Raw genomic sequence first — 16784 nt, 5'->3', positions numbered from 1 at the left:
TTTAAAATGTAGGTTGTGGTATCTGAAAAGTCAATACAGCCAGGCATGGTGGCTCATGCCTGTAATCCCAACACTTTGGGAAGCCAAAGCAGGCAGATCACTTGAGGCCAGGAGTTCAAGACCAGCCTGGCCAACATGGTGAAATCCCATCTCTACTAAAATACAAAAACTAACCGGGCATGGTGGCAGGCACCTGTAATCCCAGCTATTTGGGAGACTGAGGCAGGAGAATCGCTTGAACCAGGAGGCGGAGGTTGCAGTGAGCCGAGATCACACCACTGCACTCCAGCCTGGGTGACAGAGAGAAACCCTATCTCAAAAAAACAAAAAAAAAAAGAAACAGCAGGGTGCGGTGGCTCATGCCTGTAATCCCAACACTTTGGGTGGCAGAGGCGGGTATATCACCTGAGGTCAGGAGTTCCAGACCACCCTGGCCAACATGGTGAAATCTCATCTTTATTAAAAATAAAAAAATTAGCCAGGCATGGTGGCACGCACCTGCAGTCCCAACTACTCGGGAGGCTGGGGCAGAAGAATCATTTGAACCTGGGAGGCAGAGGTTGCAGTGGGCCAAGATGGCACCACTGCACGCCAGCCTGGGCGACAGAGCAAGACTCCATCTCAAAAAAAAAAAGAAAAAGGCAATACACACATGGGATAAAATTTAAAGGGAACAAACAGGTTGGTGAAAAGTAAAACTCTCTCCCTGTCCCCAACCATCCAAGCCCCTCTCCCCAGAGGCAACCCTTGGAACCAGCTCATTGTATACAAATTCAGAGCGATTTTCAGATGAGAAAAATAATGTGTATTTCCATTTGGAGGACTTATTTAGGACTGGAAAAAAGGCTGGTGCCCCCAATGCTACTCAGTTCCCAAAGGTCACAGTTGGCAGGGTTCCAGCCTGGGAAAGGAGCAGGCAGTGCTAGGGGCTGCAAGGTGGGTGAAGCTGACCTGGGGCGGGGACAGCTCTCTTTCTGGATTTCTGGGACCCTCTCCCCCAGTCTGGTCTCCCTGCCACACAGGCAAGCACTGATGTCAGCTGGGGCCCTCCCTTGGTGAAAGTCTCAGAAAACCATGCCCCTTCCCCCAAATCCAGGCAACAGTCACTCACTCTGAAAAATGGAAAATGCTAAGAACTGGTTGCGAAACTTCTGATAAATGGGTCCATTAGGCCTGGAGAGAAGGTAGGAAAAAACAAAGGTGGGCCCACTGTGAAATGAGACATTCCTCCCCGCCCCGACTCCATTCCAACCAGGAGAGGGGAAAAGGTGTATAAAGTCAAACTGAGGTCCTGACTTCCGCCCTTCTATCCCTGGGGCTGGGCAAGGTCATCCCATCTTCTTTTCTAGAAGCACAGGAATCCACACGGCCATGCAGAAGCGCTAACTCCCTGTGACCCCTCTGTCCTCCGCGGTCTCCTTCAGTGCCCAGCCTCACTTGCTCCCTCCAGCCTTGCAGCCCCGCTACCTCTGCCCTGGCCAGGGACACCTGAAACCATTCCCTGGAGAACCCCCTCACGGGCTGGGTGGGGCCAGCACAGCGGCCTGGCCCAGCTGCAGGCTCATACTTTCCCAATTTGGCCCTGGAGCCCCCCGCCACCGCCGTCAGGATCAGACCCCTCCCCATTCCCGGGCCCCAGGCTCTACTCCCTGGGAGGCTGGAGGGGACCAGCGAGGGGCTACTCACCAGGTCAGCATCACTCCAGACAGGAACGTGGACACGTAGTGGTGAGACACCCACCAGCCTTTAATTCTCGGAGAGGGAGAGAACGGAAGTGCGCTCAGGAGGGGAGAGCAATGCAGGCGTGTGTCTCGCTGAGGCCCCGTCTATGCAGCAGGGGCTACTTCTCGGAGTAAGAAACGGACTGGAACCCTGACCTTGCCCTTCTCTCTGTCCCACAGAGCTGCACCATCCCACACAAACCAGCTGCAGATTAGCCCGGACTCCCACTTGGGCTTCCAGTGGTTTCCAGCAACCCTCAGACCACACCCCTAGCCTCACCTGCCTTCAAACCTCACTCCTGTCCTCCCTCCCTGGTCTTCTCCCCAGCACGTGGGTGCTCCAGGCATGGCCCCTGTCCTCCCCACCAGGTCCTCTCCCCTTCAAACCTTACCCCTGTCCTCCCCACCAGGTCCTCTCCCCTTCAAACCTCACTCCTGTCCTCCCCACCAGGTCCTCTCCCCTTCAAACCTCACTCCTGTCCTCCCCACCACGTCCTCTCCCCAGCACGCAGGCGATCCAGGCATGTGGGCTCTCCTAGAACCTGCCAAGCCTGCCTGCTGCCACCTCAGGGCCTGCTACGGACTGAACACTGGCCCCAGTTCCTGCGCTGAAGCTGAACCCCCCAGCACCTTAGAACATCCGTGACTGTATTTGAAGACAGGGCCTTTGAAGAGGGGACTGAGGTAAAACAAGGTCACACAGGTGGGCCCTAGTCCAGTGTGCCTGGTGTGTCTGCAAGAAGGGGAGAGATGCCAGGGCTGTTCGTGCACAGAGAAGGCCACATGAGGACACACAGGGAGATGCCGTCTGTGAGCCACGGAGAGTGGTCTCAGGAGAAACCAGCCCCGCCAGCACCTCCATCCTAGACTTCCAGCCACCGAACTGCAAGGAAATACACTCGTGGCTTAGGACGCCCAGCAAGCGGTATTCCCTGCAGCTACACCCAGCGGGCTCGTCCAGGGCCTTCGGACTTGCTGCTCTCTCTGCTCCAAGACCTTGACCTGCCTGGCTCCCGGTCCAAGTTCAAGCTTCAGACTAGCTGTCACCTCACAAAGGCCTCCTGACCACCTTATCTGAACCAGCCCAATGGCCCCGCTCAGACCACACTGCCCCGCTTCATCTCCTTCATGGCACGGACCACTGTCTGCAATTATGTGCCTTTCTTCCTGTGATCTGCCCCCTTTCCCACCCCTATGTCACCTCTAGATAGAGCAGGGTCTTGTCTCTGTTGTTCACTAATCTATTTTTGGCGGGTTCCAAGCAGCTGCTCAATAAATGTGTTGAATAAGCACACATGTACATGTACACACACACACACGCACACACACACGCACTCTTTTTTTCCAGGCGGGGTCTTGCTCTGTCACCCGGTCTGGGGTGCAGTGGTGCAGTCATGGCTCACTGCAGCCCTGACCTCCCAGGTCAAGCGATTCTCCCACCTCAGCCTCCTGAGTGGCTGGGATCACAGGCCTGCGCCACCAAGTCCAGCTAATTTTTTTTTTTTTTAGAGACAGGGTCTTGCTATGTTGCTGGACTGGTCTCAAACTCCTGGGCTCAAGTAATTCTCCTGCCTTGGCCTTCCAAAGTTCTGGGATTACAGTCGTGAGCCACTGTGCCTGGCCACACACTCTTACACAGGACTGCAGCTATGACATTGCCCTGTACAGAAGCAGAGGCTGATGGACGCCACATGCACCACCTCACACCATCTGAGGCAGCTTCTCCCCAGAAGCCACATACCCCAGGCCCATCTCCTGCCATCTCAGTGACAGGAGACCCTTGTCCAGCCCTGGACTTCATCTATCCAGTCCAGAGGCTGTGGGGACCCTGTTTCCAGAACTCAGCACTCCCCACAGAGTCTTGCTTTGTCACCCAGGTTGGAGTGTAATGGTACATTCTCAGCTCACTGCAACCTCCGCCTCCCGGGTTCAAGTGATTCTCCTGCCTCAGTCTCCTGAGTAGCTGGGATTACAGGTGCCTGCCACCACACTCGGCTAATTTTTGTATTTAAAAATACAAAATTTTATTTTTTGTATTGACCTCAGGGGATCTACCTGCCTCGGACTCCCAAAGTGCTGGGATTACAGGCGTGAGCCACCGCACCCGGCCCAGCCAGGGGCTCTTGATCCACAGTTGGGTAGAGCCTGGTTGTCACTTCCTACCCCCAGCATCAGGGGCAGCCTAGGAAGGAGTTGGACCCTCAACCCTGTATCCTTCGACGTCCCAGAGTGCGTCTCAGGCCTTGGTTGGCCTCCCCAGGCTCCTCTTGTCCAAACACATGGCAGCAACTTGCCAAATGCACCCGGGAGCAGCCAACTCCCTCCTCCCCAGGACTGGGCGGTGGAGCCTGGGGATGCTCGTGCAGACAGTCATTAACCTTCATCCCTCCAGAACTCTCTTGGGTCTGGGCAGGGAAATGGGTCCACTCCCAAAAGGCGGAACCCTGAGGATGTGCTCGGGGCCGAGATGGATCACAGGAGAAGCTGGATTAGGCTTTCTTTTTAATTAAAATCATCCTGGAACCTGCTTTCTTGACACCTAGACCAGCACCTACAGATACGTCACAGCTTTTTTTTTTTTTTTTTTTTTTTTGAGAGACGGAGTCTTGCTCTGTCGCCCAGGCTGGAGTGCAGTGGCCGGATCTGAGCTCACTGCAAGCTCCGCCTCCCGGGTTTACCCCATTCTCCTGCCTCAGTCTCCCGAGTAGCTGGGACTGCAGGCGCCCGCCACCTCGCCCGGCTAGTTTTTTGTATTTTTTAGTAGAGATGGGGTTTCACCGTGTTAGCCAGGATGGTCTCGATCTCCTGACCTTGTGATCCACCGGTCTTGGCCTCCCAAAGTACTGGGATTACAGGCTTGAGCCACCGCGCCCGGCCTATGTCACAGCTTCTTAAATGGCAAATGACATTCCAAGGTATGGCTCTGCCATGGTCTACTTGGCTCTTTCTTTTGTTTTTTTATTTTTGTAGAGACAGGGTCTTGCTATGTTGCCCAGACTGGTCTCAAACTCCTGACCTCAAGTGATCCACCTCAGCTCCCAAAATGCTGGGATTACAGGTGTGAGCCACCGTGCCCGGCCTCTGGCTGTTTCTCAACCGTCACTATTGCTCTCAACGCTGTCATGATGTCCTTGTGGAAGTCCCCTAAATGCAAAGACACTGTTTCTCCACAGTGGCTACCAGAGGCAGGGTGGATGGGTCAAGGAGTGTGTGCTGCTCCTTGTCCAATTACCCTCCAAACAGCCATCCCAATTTACACTCCCACCCACAGCGGAAGAGAGAATCTGGGTCCCTGAACCCATACCAACAGTGGATGCCATATTTTAAAACTGTTACTAAACCGGCTGGGCGCGGTAGCTCACACCTATAATCCTAGCATTCTGGGAGGCTGAGGCAGGACGACTGCTTGAGCCCTGGAGTTGGAGACCAGCATGGACAACATGGCAAAACCTCATCTCTACAAAAAAAAAAAAAAAAAAAAAATCTAAAAAAATTCACTGGGCGTGGGGCTGCACACCTGTAGTCCCAGCTACTTGGGAGGCTGAGGTGGGAGAATGGCTTGAGCCTGGAAAGCAGAGATTGCAGTGAGCTGAGATCGCATCACTGCACTCCAGCTTGGGTGACAGAGGGAGACCATGTCTCAAAAAATAAATAAAATAAAATTGTTACCAAACTTACTAGGTGAAAACTGGCATGTCATTGAGGTTTCAGTATGTATTTCCCTAATAAGTGGGCTGGAACCATCTTAAAACCTTCCAAGCAGAATACACACATTATAAGAACGAGACTGGATCTAAACCATCGCTCTTCCCTTGTCGGCCTGTGCAAAAGTTCTGGGCATAAATTGGCTTTTCAAGCAACGGCCTGTGTGTTCCCCAGGAGTTATGGTGAGGGGCAGGGTTTTATGCAGCTCTGTGTTCATAGCACTAACAGCACCAGGTAAACAACAGGCACTCAATAAATGTTGACATGAATGATGTCCAGGAGGTGTGGCTGGTGAAAGCAGCAGCTAATCTGGATGCCACCAGCACAGAGGTGACAAGAGATTGTTGCAGGTGCCACATGAGGTCATGGGGACAGGGTGAGGTGTCCATCTACTTCTTTGTGCCCAGAAAACCGCCACTTCCACCCCTGTATCCTAGTCTCGCCTGTCAGAGTCTAAGAAGCCCCCGCGCTCCAAATTTCTGACAGCAAAGGCAGTTGGCCAGACTCCCCGACTTCCAGCTTGAAGAGCAACCAGGAAGTCTCTGAAACCTCCCAGAGCTCTGCAGAGCCACATGTCAGCCCTCAGCGCTTGGCGGGCGCCACACTCCTTTGTCCTGCTCCCAGAGCTCCCCTGAGAAATGCCCTCTGTCTAGGAGCAGCCTGAGGCAGACACAGACTCCAGGCAACAAGGCTGACTGAGCAGCAGCTTTTCATTTCACAGCTTGCCCTGCCCAGAGCCCCGCTCTGACAGATGCCACCAATAAACACAGCTCAGTGACATCGGGTGAGGCTAGAAATCGCTGCTTCCCTGGCCCGGCATTCACAAGCCCAGGCGTCCATCTGCACACCCCAGGGCTCTGGGCTGGTTGTGTGCACATGTGCTTATATAGCCGTTTTATTGTGATGTAATTCAGATACCATACAATTCACTCATTGAATATGTACAACTGAGTGGTTTTTAGTATATTCACAGAGTTGTGCAACTGTCACCAGAATCTATCTTACAACCTTTTTATCACCGCAGAAAGAAACCTACACCCATTTGAAGTCACTCTCTGGGCTCATTTCACCACATTAGTTAAAGCTTGCAGGGGGAGGCTGGGTGCGGTGGCTCAAGCCTGTAATCCCAGCACTTTGGGAGGCTGAGGCGGGCAGATCACGAGGTCAGCAGATCGAGACCATCCTGGCTAACACGGTGAAACCCCATCTCCACTAAAAATACAAAAAATTAGCCGGGCGTGGTGGCAGGCGCCTGTCGTCCCAGCTACTCGGGAGGCTGAGGCAGGAGAATCACCTGAACCCAAGAGGCGGAGCTTGCAGTGAGCCGAGATCGTGCCACTGCACTGCAGCCTGGCAACAGAGCGAGACTCTCAAATCAAACAAACAAACAAAGCCAATTAGAGGCAGGCACCCTAGGCTGGCTCCCTAGAAAAGCAAACATGATCACCAAGTCATTACTCATTCTGGCCCAGAACTAACTGTAATAGACAAAGGATGTTTTGCCCAGTTGCAGATCTGCTTTGCCCCTGTGGGGAACCACCTCACCCCTACACTCAGTCTGGGCGACTGGGATAGAGCTCAGTCTTATACCCAAGCACATGACCCCCAGCTAACCAATCAAGACCCTCTGTGGCCCTCTGGCAACAGTGACTGGCTCTCAGAGATCAGTAGGTCACCCGAGCCTGGCCAATCAGAAGTCTGTGTCAAGATTCCAACTGGGGTGGAGTGAGGTCTGTCAGCTCAGGGGTTACTTTTGGCGGGAGGCCCGCCTGGGGGCCGCTGGGAGTCATCGCAGGGGAAAACGGAACAGGGAGCTGGAACCGGACCATGAACATTGCCTGAGCCCTTCTGACCTCCTTGAATGGAAATTCCCAGTGACATGGGCCCATGAGACCCCTTCAGGTTTAGTCCCTATGGGATGAGTTTCCATCATTTTCAAGTTTACAAGAGAAGCTGACTTGCTTACTGTGCTGAGCTGATGAGTGGCATCTCACTTGGCAGGCACCAGACACAAACCGAGGGTGGCTGCATCTCCCGATGCGGAAGTCCCCACCCCTACCTGCTCCCCTGACCACACCTCCCGTCCCAATTCAAATCTCAGGTACAGCCAGAACTGGACAAAAGCGCCTCCATCAGACCAAAAGAGGGCAGCAATTACCCAGGAGGCCCGCAGGGTTCAGCGATGCTGTCTCTGGAATGCCGTTGTGGCCCCAGGACCCTTCCTCACGGCAGAACTTGGGTTTGGGTCACTTCAACAAAGACCGTGGGGTGTTGACGGCGCGCACCAGCCCTGAGCGGATGCTTCGGGATGAGAAACTAGAGTTCATCCCAGTCTCACCTCCCGCGGCCTCCACACAGGCTCTCCTGCAAGGGCTTCTGAGCCACTCCCTGGTAAAGAGCGGGAGGGGAGGCCTCCAAGGCATCTCCCTTGCCTGCCCCCAGGATCAATCAGCCCTGAGGAGGAGCTGGGGGAGGGAGGAGGCTAAATCTCCAACAGATGTGGAAGATGAGTCACAAGTTTGAGTCACTTGGATTTAGCCCACCTGCCTTGCCCCCTCCCCCACAAGCTGGCCCCAGCTCCTGTAGTCATTTTATTAGGTTGGTGCAAAAAATGACTGCAAAACACAAATACTTTTAGACCACCCTAAATAGAAGATAACGCATCTGTTTGCATGTATTCAGGCCCAGAGGCCCTATTCCAGACTCCACTTGCCCATTCAAACCCCTTCCTCAGACCACCAAGCGGAGACAGGCCTGGAGGAAAGGTTCCATTGCAACCTCAAGTTCCTTGAACTATATCTGCCATGAAAAGGTCTTTAGTAAAAAAAAAACTCTGGGCTGGGTGCGGTGGCTCATGCCTGTAATCCCAGCACTTCAGAAGGCCGAGGTGAGCAGATCACCTGAGGTCAGGAGTTCAAGATCAGCCTGGCCAACATGGTGAAACCCCATCTCTACTAAAAATACAAAAATTAGCTGGGCGTGGTGGTGGGCACCTCTAATCCCAGCTACTCGGGAGGCTGAAGCAGGAGAATTGCTTGAACCCAGGAGGCAGAGGTTGCAGTGAGCCGAGATCGCACCACTGCACTCCAGCCTGGGCGACAGAGCAAGACTCTGTCTCAAAAAAAAAAAAAAAACCTTTGTGGGTGCTCCCAGAAGGCAGTGTGTGAGTTATCTTGGAGTCCCTTAGTTCAGTGTTCGGTACTTAGGAGACGCTCAATAAATGTCTGATGAATGGCAGACGGAGGGTAGAGCAGACTCACACGAAACTTTGAATTACAAGCTCAGAGACAACCATCCCTGCTCTCCTGTCAGAGAGTGAACTCCAGGAACTCTGAAAAGCTCCTGCTAAACTGTTAGGCAAGGGAGGCTGGCTTTGGAACTCCTTTTTGCCCCGTTAGCGGCCCTCTCTGTTTTGCTGGAGAGCCCCATGCCTGCAGAGACCTCCGCTCGGTGCTGCTCCCATCTCTCTGGTCATCCCCCACCCACAGCATCACATTAGAATAAAAAGCTGCCCAGAGTAACTCTTACTAAAGTGTTAATGATTGCCAGAGGCATCACATGCCCGGGAGAACTCTTTTTTTTTTTGAGACAGGGTCTCACTTGCCTAGGCTAGAGTACGACGGCCTCAACCTCCCGGGCACATACAATCCTCCCACCTCAGCCTCCTGAGTAGCTAGGACCACAGGTGTACACCACCATGCCTGGCTCATTTTTTTTTTAGACTGAGTTTCGCTCTTGTTGCCCAGGCTGGAGTGCAGTGGCACGATCTTGGCTCACAGCAACCTCAGCCCACCAGGTTGCAGCGATTCTCCTGCCTCAGCCTTCCTGAGTAGCTGGGATTACAGGCATGCACCACCACGCCCAGCTAATTTTGTATTTTTAGGAGAGATGGGGTTTCCCCATGTTGGTCAGGCTGGTCTCGAACTCCCGACCTCAGGTGATCCACCCGGCTTGGCCTCCCAAAGTGCTGGAATTACAGGCATGAGCCACCGCACCCGGCCCATGCCTGGTTAATTTTTTAATTTTTAAATTAAGACAGGTCTTGCCATGTTGCCCAGGCTGGTCTCAAACTCCTGGGCTCAAGTGATTCTCTCGCCTCAGCCTCTCAATTAGCTGGGACTATAGGCACACACCACCATGCCCAGGTAATTTTTTTTTTTTTTTTTTTGGTAAAGATGAAGTCTCATTTTGTTGCCCAGACTGGTCTCGAACTCCTGGGTTCAAGTGATCCACCCACCTCTGCCTCCCAAAATGCTGGGATTATAGGCGTGAGCCACCATGCCCGGCCTACACACTGATGTTTTCTAAATGGCTGTGTGCCACAAGGCTGCATTCCTGAGACTTCCTGTTGCCCTCAGGAGGCTAGGCAGGAGGGGGGCTCCTGTCCTTACCTCCAGGCTCTATGTTCAGGGGAGGGCAGGGACCTGCCATAAAAGACCACAAGGCAAACAAGCGGGAAGGTGGCACATTAGGTGGTGGAGGCTGCGCAGCTCCTGGGTGTTCCTCACTAGTTCCCAGGAGGAAGGAGGAAGCAGGAGCACGCACCTGTAATCCTAGCTACTCAGGAGGCTGAGGCAGGAGAATCGCTTGAACCGGGAGGCAGAGGCTGCAGTGAGCTGAGATGGCGCCAACTGCACTCCAGTCTAGGCCACAGAACAAGACTCCATCTTGGCCAGGCGCAGTGGTCATGCCTGTAATCCCAGCACTTTGGGAGGCCGAGGTGGGCGGACAATGAGGTCAGGAGATAGAGACCATTCTGGCTAACACAGTGAAATCCCGTCACTACTAAAAATACAAAAAAATAGCTGGGCGTGGTGGCGGGCGCCTGTAGTCCCAGCTACTCCAGAGGCTGAGGCAGGAGAATGGTGTGAACCTGGGAGGCGGAGGTTGCAGTGAGCCGAGATCGCACCACTGCACTCCAGCCTGGGCGACAGAGCAAGAATCTGTCTCCCAAAAAACAACAACAAAAAAAAGAATGGCATGCTGAGGTTCCAGTGGCCCCCCAGAAGGAATCAGACCTTTGGAAAATAGGTCCTCCAGGTGGCAAGTCATGGGTTTTAACTGCGTCTCAAGACTCAGCTCAGAGGCAGGCAGGGCAAGAAGGAGACCGAGAGAAAACAACAGGGTTTCTCGCACTCAGAGTCCTTCAGAGGTGGGGATCAAGGGAATGCCCAGTCTTCCCTGGACTCACTCAGCACCACTATGACACGTCCACTCCCCCATGGGACTCTGAAACAGTCCAAAGAGGAGACGTGGCTTGCCCAGGGTCACAGGGCTGCTCAGTGACGGCACTGGGACCGGAACCCAGGAGTCCACACTCCTAGCCCGGCCTCCGTCCTCCCCAGCATCATCTCTCTGGTGGGGCAGGTTTGGCCTAATACCCTCTTCACCTGTCCACTCTCCCCTCTATCTCCCTGTGGAAGACCACCCATCTACTCTTGTCACCAAAACCCATCCATCCTCCGAGTAATGGTCTCCCAGTTGTCCTCTGGGGAACCATTCCTCTCTTGACACTCAGCTTCTCCGCTCCCAGTGACGGCTATCAGGGTGGGTGTGAGGCTCAAGTCTGGCCAGTCACAGCACTGCAATCCCTGGTAACAGTGACTGGTTCAGGGATAGGTACATGATCCATTCTGCACCTGGACATAGGCATTGCGACCCAGTGAGAGTCTTGGAAGAGAGGAATATGCTCCGTTTGCTGGGAATGCTATAGTGACATGAGCCTGGAGTTGCTGGGTGCCCCACTTGCAACCTGAGATAAACACAACACAGAAGGCAGAAGTAAGAGATGGAAAGCACCTGGATCAAGCCTTACGTGAAGGTAGAACCATGGGTCACCTCTTTTTTTTTTGAGACAGAGTCTTGCACTGTCCCCAGGCTGTCATGCAATGGTGCGATCTCAGCTCACTACAACCTCCACCTCCCGGGTTCACGCTACTCTGCCTCAGCCTCCTGAGTAGCTGGGACCATATCCGGCTAATTTTTTGTATTTTTAGTAGAGATGGGGTTTCACTATGTTGGCCAAACTGATCTCCATCTCCTGACCTCGTGATCCACCTACCTCGGCCTCCCAAAGTGCTGGGATTACAGGCGTGAACCACCACGCCTGTCCCGGTCACTTCTTTTTATGAGAAAGTATGTTTCTTATTGTGTTAAGCCAGTCTGAGTTAGGTTGTCTGTTGCTCATAAGCAAGAGGCTAATCAGAAACAAGAGTTGCTGCATCAGCAGCATCAGCTTTCCACCTTCCTGGATCTGAACAGTCACAGAGCAACCCCCCAAGGAGGAGAGGAATGCAGCCTGAGGGTGTCGGCCCCCATCTGACGCCCCTCATGACATTTCCGTTTGACTCCTCTTGTGCTCCCCACAAAGCCAGGCCCCCAGGTACCTTGAGCCGTTGCTGATGAGAATACTCTCCCGAATGGTCAGGGTGCAGTAATACCACACCAGCAGGAAGTTGAAGACTTCATCAGTCACCCTGTGCAAGGAAACAGCCCCCGGGAGGGGTACCGGCATGAGAACCAGGCACAGCCATCCCACCCTCACCTCACAGAGCAGCAACCAGGCGGAGGGCTGCCCACAGCACACACTGCCTCTGGAAGCCCTTATGACACCAGGGAGGCAGGGGGAGCTTGGTCTCTCGGGCATCTTGTCCCGGCCCTGCAAATGCCTCTGCACCTCCTCATCTTTCTCCCTGAGTCCCACCTGTGCTTCAAGCTCTAGCTGAGTCTTCCCCTCCTTCCCTGACCACTCAGCCCAGGGCAACCTGTCTGTCTTCTAAACTCTTCCCGTGTGATCTGAAATTTCTGGTGGGATGTTAATGGAAGGACTTTAAGAATGGGACACCTGGTCAGACGTGGTGGCTCCCACCTGTAATCCCAGCACTTTGGGAGGCCAAGATGGATGGATCACTTGAGGCCAGGAGTTTCAGACCAGCTTGGCCAACATGGTGAAACCTCATCTCTACTAAAAATACAAAAATTACCAGGGTGTGGTGGCTCACATCTGTAGTCCCACCTGCTTAGGAGGCTGAGGCAGGAGAATTGCTTGAACCCGGGAGTTGGAGGTTGCAGTGAGCTGAGATTGTGCCACTGCACTCCAGCCTGGGCAACAGAGCGAGACCCTGTCCCAAAAAAAACAAAAGAATGAGAGACTTAATGTTCTATTGTAGGTTGCCCGCAGTGTTAAGATATAAACTCCCTCTGTCCCCTTAAAGCATCTGTAAACTTTGTTACACGTATTTAATACAAAAATTACCTATGGGCCCCACCGTCTGTGATGTTACAGTGTTAGAGTAGGTAGCTAGTCAGACAAAAACAGGGCCCCTCCAACCAGGAATGTCAGGCGACCATCAGGTAATGGTCAGGTGGTTGTTAACTGTCTCTCTAAAATAATAATTGGCCGCACCCAGTGCCAGGGAAAGGCAGTCTCCCTACAGATAGGAAAAGCATGAAGCTGGTGATCAGCAGCCTCCTGGTAGGATCTCACTGCAACCTCTGCCTCCTGGGTTCAAGTGATTCTCCTGCCTCAGCCTCCTGAGTAGCTGGGACTATGGGTGCACGCCATGATGCCCAGCTAATTTTTGTATTTTTAGTAGAGACGAGGTTTCACTATGTTGGTCAGGATGGTCTCGATCTCTTGACCTGTAATCCACCTGCCTCTGCTTCCCAAAGTGCTGGGATTACAGGCGTGAGTTACTGCACCCAGCCTGATTTTTGAATTTTTAGTAGAGATGGGGTTTCACCATGTTGGCCAGGCTGGTATCGAACTCCTGACCACAAGTGATTCACCCAACTCAGCCTCCCGAAGTGCTGGGATTACAGGCATGAGCCACCGCGCCCAGTGGCTTTTCATTCCTGCTTTAAAGCATTCTGTTTGTTTGAGACGGAGTTTCGCTCTTTCGCCTAGGGTGGAGTGCAATGGTGCAGTCTCAGCTCATTGCAACCTCCGCCTCCCGGGTTCAAGCAATTTTCTTGCCTCAGCTTCCAGAGTAGCTGGGATTACGGGTGCCTGCCACCACGCCCAGATAATCTTTGTATTTTTAGTAGAGACAGGGTTTCACCACATTGGCCAGGCTGGTCTCAAACTCCTGACCTCAGGTGATCCACTTGCCTCAGCTTCCCAAAGTGCTGGGATTACAGGCGTGAGCCACCGCACCCAACCAAGCTTTTTAATATATTTTCATTCCTGCTGTAAAACTTGTTTCTTCTTCTGCCTTACGCCCCTCAGTCAAATTCTTTCTTCTGAGGAGGCAAGAATGGAGATCGCTGCAGACCCGTTCGGACTGACTGCGGGGAACGTGAATACCACCACCACTAACACTAACGGGAGGACTTTAAGAACAGGAGACCTGGCTGGGTGCGGTGGCTCACACCTGTAATCCCAGCACTTTGGGAGGCCGAGGCGGGTGAATGAGACTCCATCTCAAAACAAAAAACAAACAAAAAAAACCCCAGGAGACTAGATGTTCCATGTTAGGTTGTCTGCAGTGTTAAGCTATAAACTCCCTCTGTCCCCTTAAACCATCTGTAAACATTGTTACATACACAAAAAAATCCCAGTGTGCCATATTGTCTGTAACACTAACTGAAGAACTCCTTTTCCTCCTCCATGGTAACCACAGCACGAGGCTGGACCGTCCACCTCCATAGTGACCAAAGCACAGGGCTGGGCCGTCCTCCTCCCTGGTGACCATGGCGCGGGGCTGGGCTGATCTACCCTTGAAGACAACAGACCCAGGCTATGGAGCCTGCTGTACCTGGTCAGCATGGAGGGCCGGCAAACCGCTGTGTGGGGATTATCAGAGCCTCACCGGCCTCAGCCCTGCAATCTGTGAAGTGAGGAGGCCCACCCACCATGAGAGCATCCCCGGGGAAAAGAACTCTGGGAGAGAGCCAGTGACAGACGCCCCTCTGAGGGCTTCCCCACCACTGCCAGTCTCTTTAATGAGGCGCTGACAAAGGTTTGTCGGCAATTTTTTTTGTTTTTAGAGACAAAGTCTCACTCTGTCACCCAGGCTGGAGTGCAGCGACGTGATTATGGCCTTTTGTAGCCCTTAATCTACTGGGCTCAAGCGATCTTCTTGCCTCAGCCTCCTACGTAGGTGGGAATGCAGGTGCACAGTGCCGCATCAGGCTAATTTTAAAAACTTTTTTTGGACTGGGTGCAGTGGCTCATGCCTATCATTCTAGCACTCTGGGAGGCTGAGGCAGGTGGATCACTTGAGGTCGGGAGTTCAAGACCAGCCCGGCCACCATAGTGAAACCCCGTCTCTATTAAAAATACAAAAAATTATCTGGGCGTGGTGGTGCGCTCCTGCGATCTCAGCTACTTGGGAGGCTGAGGCAGGAGAATCGCTTGAACCCAGGAGACAGAGGTTGCAGTGAGCTGAGATCACACCACTGCACTCCAGCCTCGTAACAGAGTGAGACTCTATCCCAAAAATATAAATAAATAATAAATAAATGGCCAGGCGCGGTGGCTCACGCCTGTAATCCCAGCACTTTGGGAGGCCGAGGCAGGCGGATCACAAAGTCAGGAGATCAAGACCATCCTGGCTAACACGGTGAAACCCCGTCTCTACTAAAAATACAAAAAATTAGCCGGGCGTGGTGGCGGGGGCCTGTAGTCCCAGCTACTTGGGAGGCTGAGGCAGGAGAATGGCGTAAACCTGGGAGGCGGAGCTTGCAGTGAGCGGAGATCGCGCCACTGCACTCCAGCCTGGGCGATAGAGCGAGACTCCATCTCAAAAATAAATAAATAAAAATAAATAAATAAATAAGTGACCCCGCCCCGGGGAGGCCCAGCTCCCTCCCTTGCCACACTCATTTCCTGTTCAAGTCATATTGGCCTCTGATGTCCTCAGAGCTGTGCTTCTGAGACTGTGGACGCTCTGTGGTGCTTCCAAAGTCATGATGGGCACCAAATACTGCCCTGCTACTCTCAGGCACCGTCCTCGACTAGTGTCCCCAGCAGCCCTGCGCAGGAGGTACATGTCTTCTCTCTGCTCTCCAGGTGGGGGGTGTCAGCTCAGGAGAACAACTGACTCACCCACAGTCCCACAGCCAGGAAGAGGCAGAGCCGGATTTGAACTGAAGCCCTGAGATTCCAGGGTCTGTTCCTAACTCTCGAGACAAACTTTGTGAGCAATGGTTCAGCAAGGTGTGGGCAGAGTGTCTGTTGTCTGCGACCACAAAGTAGGGTCACAAAGCTTCAAAGCAGTTGCATCCTCCTTTCATTTTGCCCCCAGGGCCCTTATAGTTGGTGAAAAGCATCTCCCAGTTTAGGCAGAGAAATGGAGGAGTTGGGGGGGCTTCCCTCCCTCCCTTTTATGCAGACAGACTGCACCCAAAGGCCATTTCTGTTCCCATACTGGATAAGTCTGTGTGACACTGGGAGGTACATGGTACCTTCCCTGTTGGGGTCAAGGACAAAGACTTCAGGAGTTTGAGACTAGCTTGGACTGGTCGTAGCAAGACTCCACCTCCACCTTTGAGACAGAGTTTTTGCTCTGTTGTTCAACTGATTCTCCTGCCTTGGCCTCCCAAGTAGCTGGGATTACAGACGCATGCCATCATGCCCAACTAATTTTTGTATTTTTTGAAGAGACGAGATTTTGCCATGTTGCCCAGGCTGGTCTTGAACTCTTGGGCTCAAGCGATCCCCCAACCTCAGCCTTCCAAAGGGCTGGGATTACAGGCATGAACCGCCACACCCAGCCCATCTCAAGAGTCTTAATCACATCTGCAGAGTCCCTTCTGTAAGGTAACTTATTCACAGGCTCTGGAGACGAGGACATGAACATCTTTGGGGACCATTATTCAGCACTAGGCAGGGACTAATTATTGGGAACTTACAACCTTGCAGGCATTTTGCATAGACGATCACTCTAGACCCTTGGACACTACAGAACTGGTTCTTAAAGCAGGTGCACTTACCACTTCCCTGTCGGCACGACTTCCACCTGCCAGAACCCGCCACTCTGGGTGTTCCTGGGGGCTTTATCAAGCCACCAGCATCTATTCTGCTGGTGCTAGGTGCAGATCAGAAGGGTGGAGCAATTAACACCCTCTGGGGACAGTCCTCAACTGCCCCAACTGATAGCAATTGCTGGATAAATACCCCAGCTCCCTCACCCTCAGGTGGGATAACTCTGAGGCATGTTCTACGCTGTCCCCCCATTCCCTAGCAGTATCGAGCCCCAGCTGCCCGCAGGATAATGCTTTCTCGTCTCACTTCCTATTCCCATACCAGTGTCTCCTGAGATCACCTCCTGAATAAATGACTGGCACTAAAATGCTTGTCTTGGGGGTCTCTTCTGGGCCAACCCACACTAAGACAGTACTACTTCCCATTTTACA

At 53.0% G+C, this 16784-nt stretch overlaps 1 protein-coding gene across 7 annotated transcripts in view; it reads right to left on the bottom strand.

The window, feature by feature from the left end:
- TMEM120B (transmembrane protein 120B) overlaps positions 1–16784 on the bottom strand; it is a 63584-nt gene that overhangs the window by 3442 nt on the left and 43358 nt on the right. For all 7 annotated transcript variants that reach the window (XM_028830007.2, XM_028830008.2, XM_077955549.1 and 4 more), the window contains 3 exons: positions 11813–11902; positions 1687–1752; positions 1112–1173 (listed from right to left, as the gene is read on the bottom strand). In XM_028830007.2, coding sequence (XP_028685840.2) covers positions 1112–1173; positions 1687–1752; positions 11813–11902 — 218 coding nt within the window. The remainder of the gene's footprint in view (positions 1–1111; positions 1174–1686; positions 1753–11812; positions 11903–16784) is intronic.

Source organism: Macaca mulatta, chromosome 11, assembly GCF_049350105.2.
Source record: "Macaca mulatta isolate MMU2019108-1 chromosome 11, T2T-MMU8v2.0, whole genome shotgun sequence".
NCBI classification, from domain to species: Eukaryota; Metazoa; Chordata; class Mammalia; order Primates; family Cercopithecidae; genus Macaca; species Macaca mulatta.
This window is presented reverse-complemented; position numbering and strand designations above follow the sequence as displayed.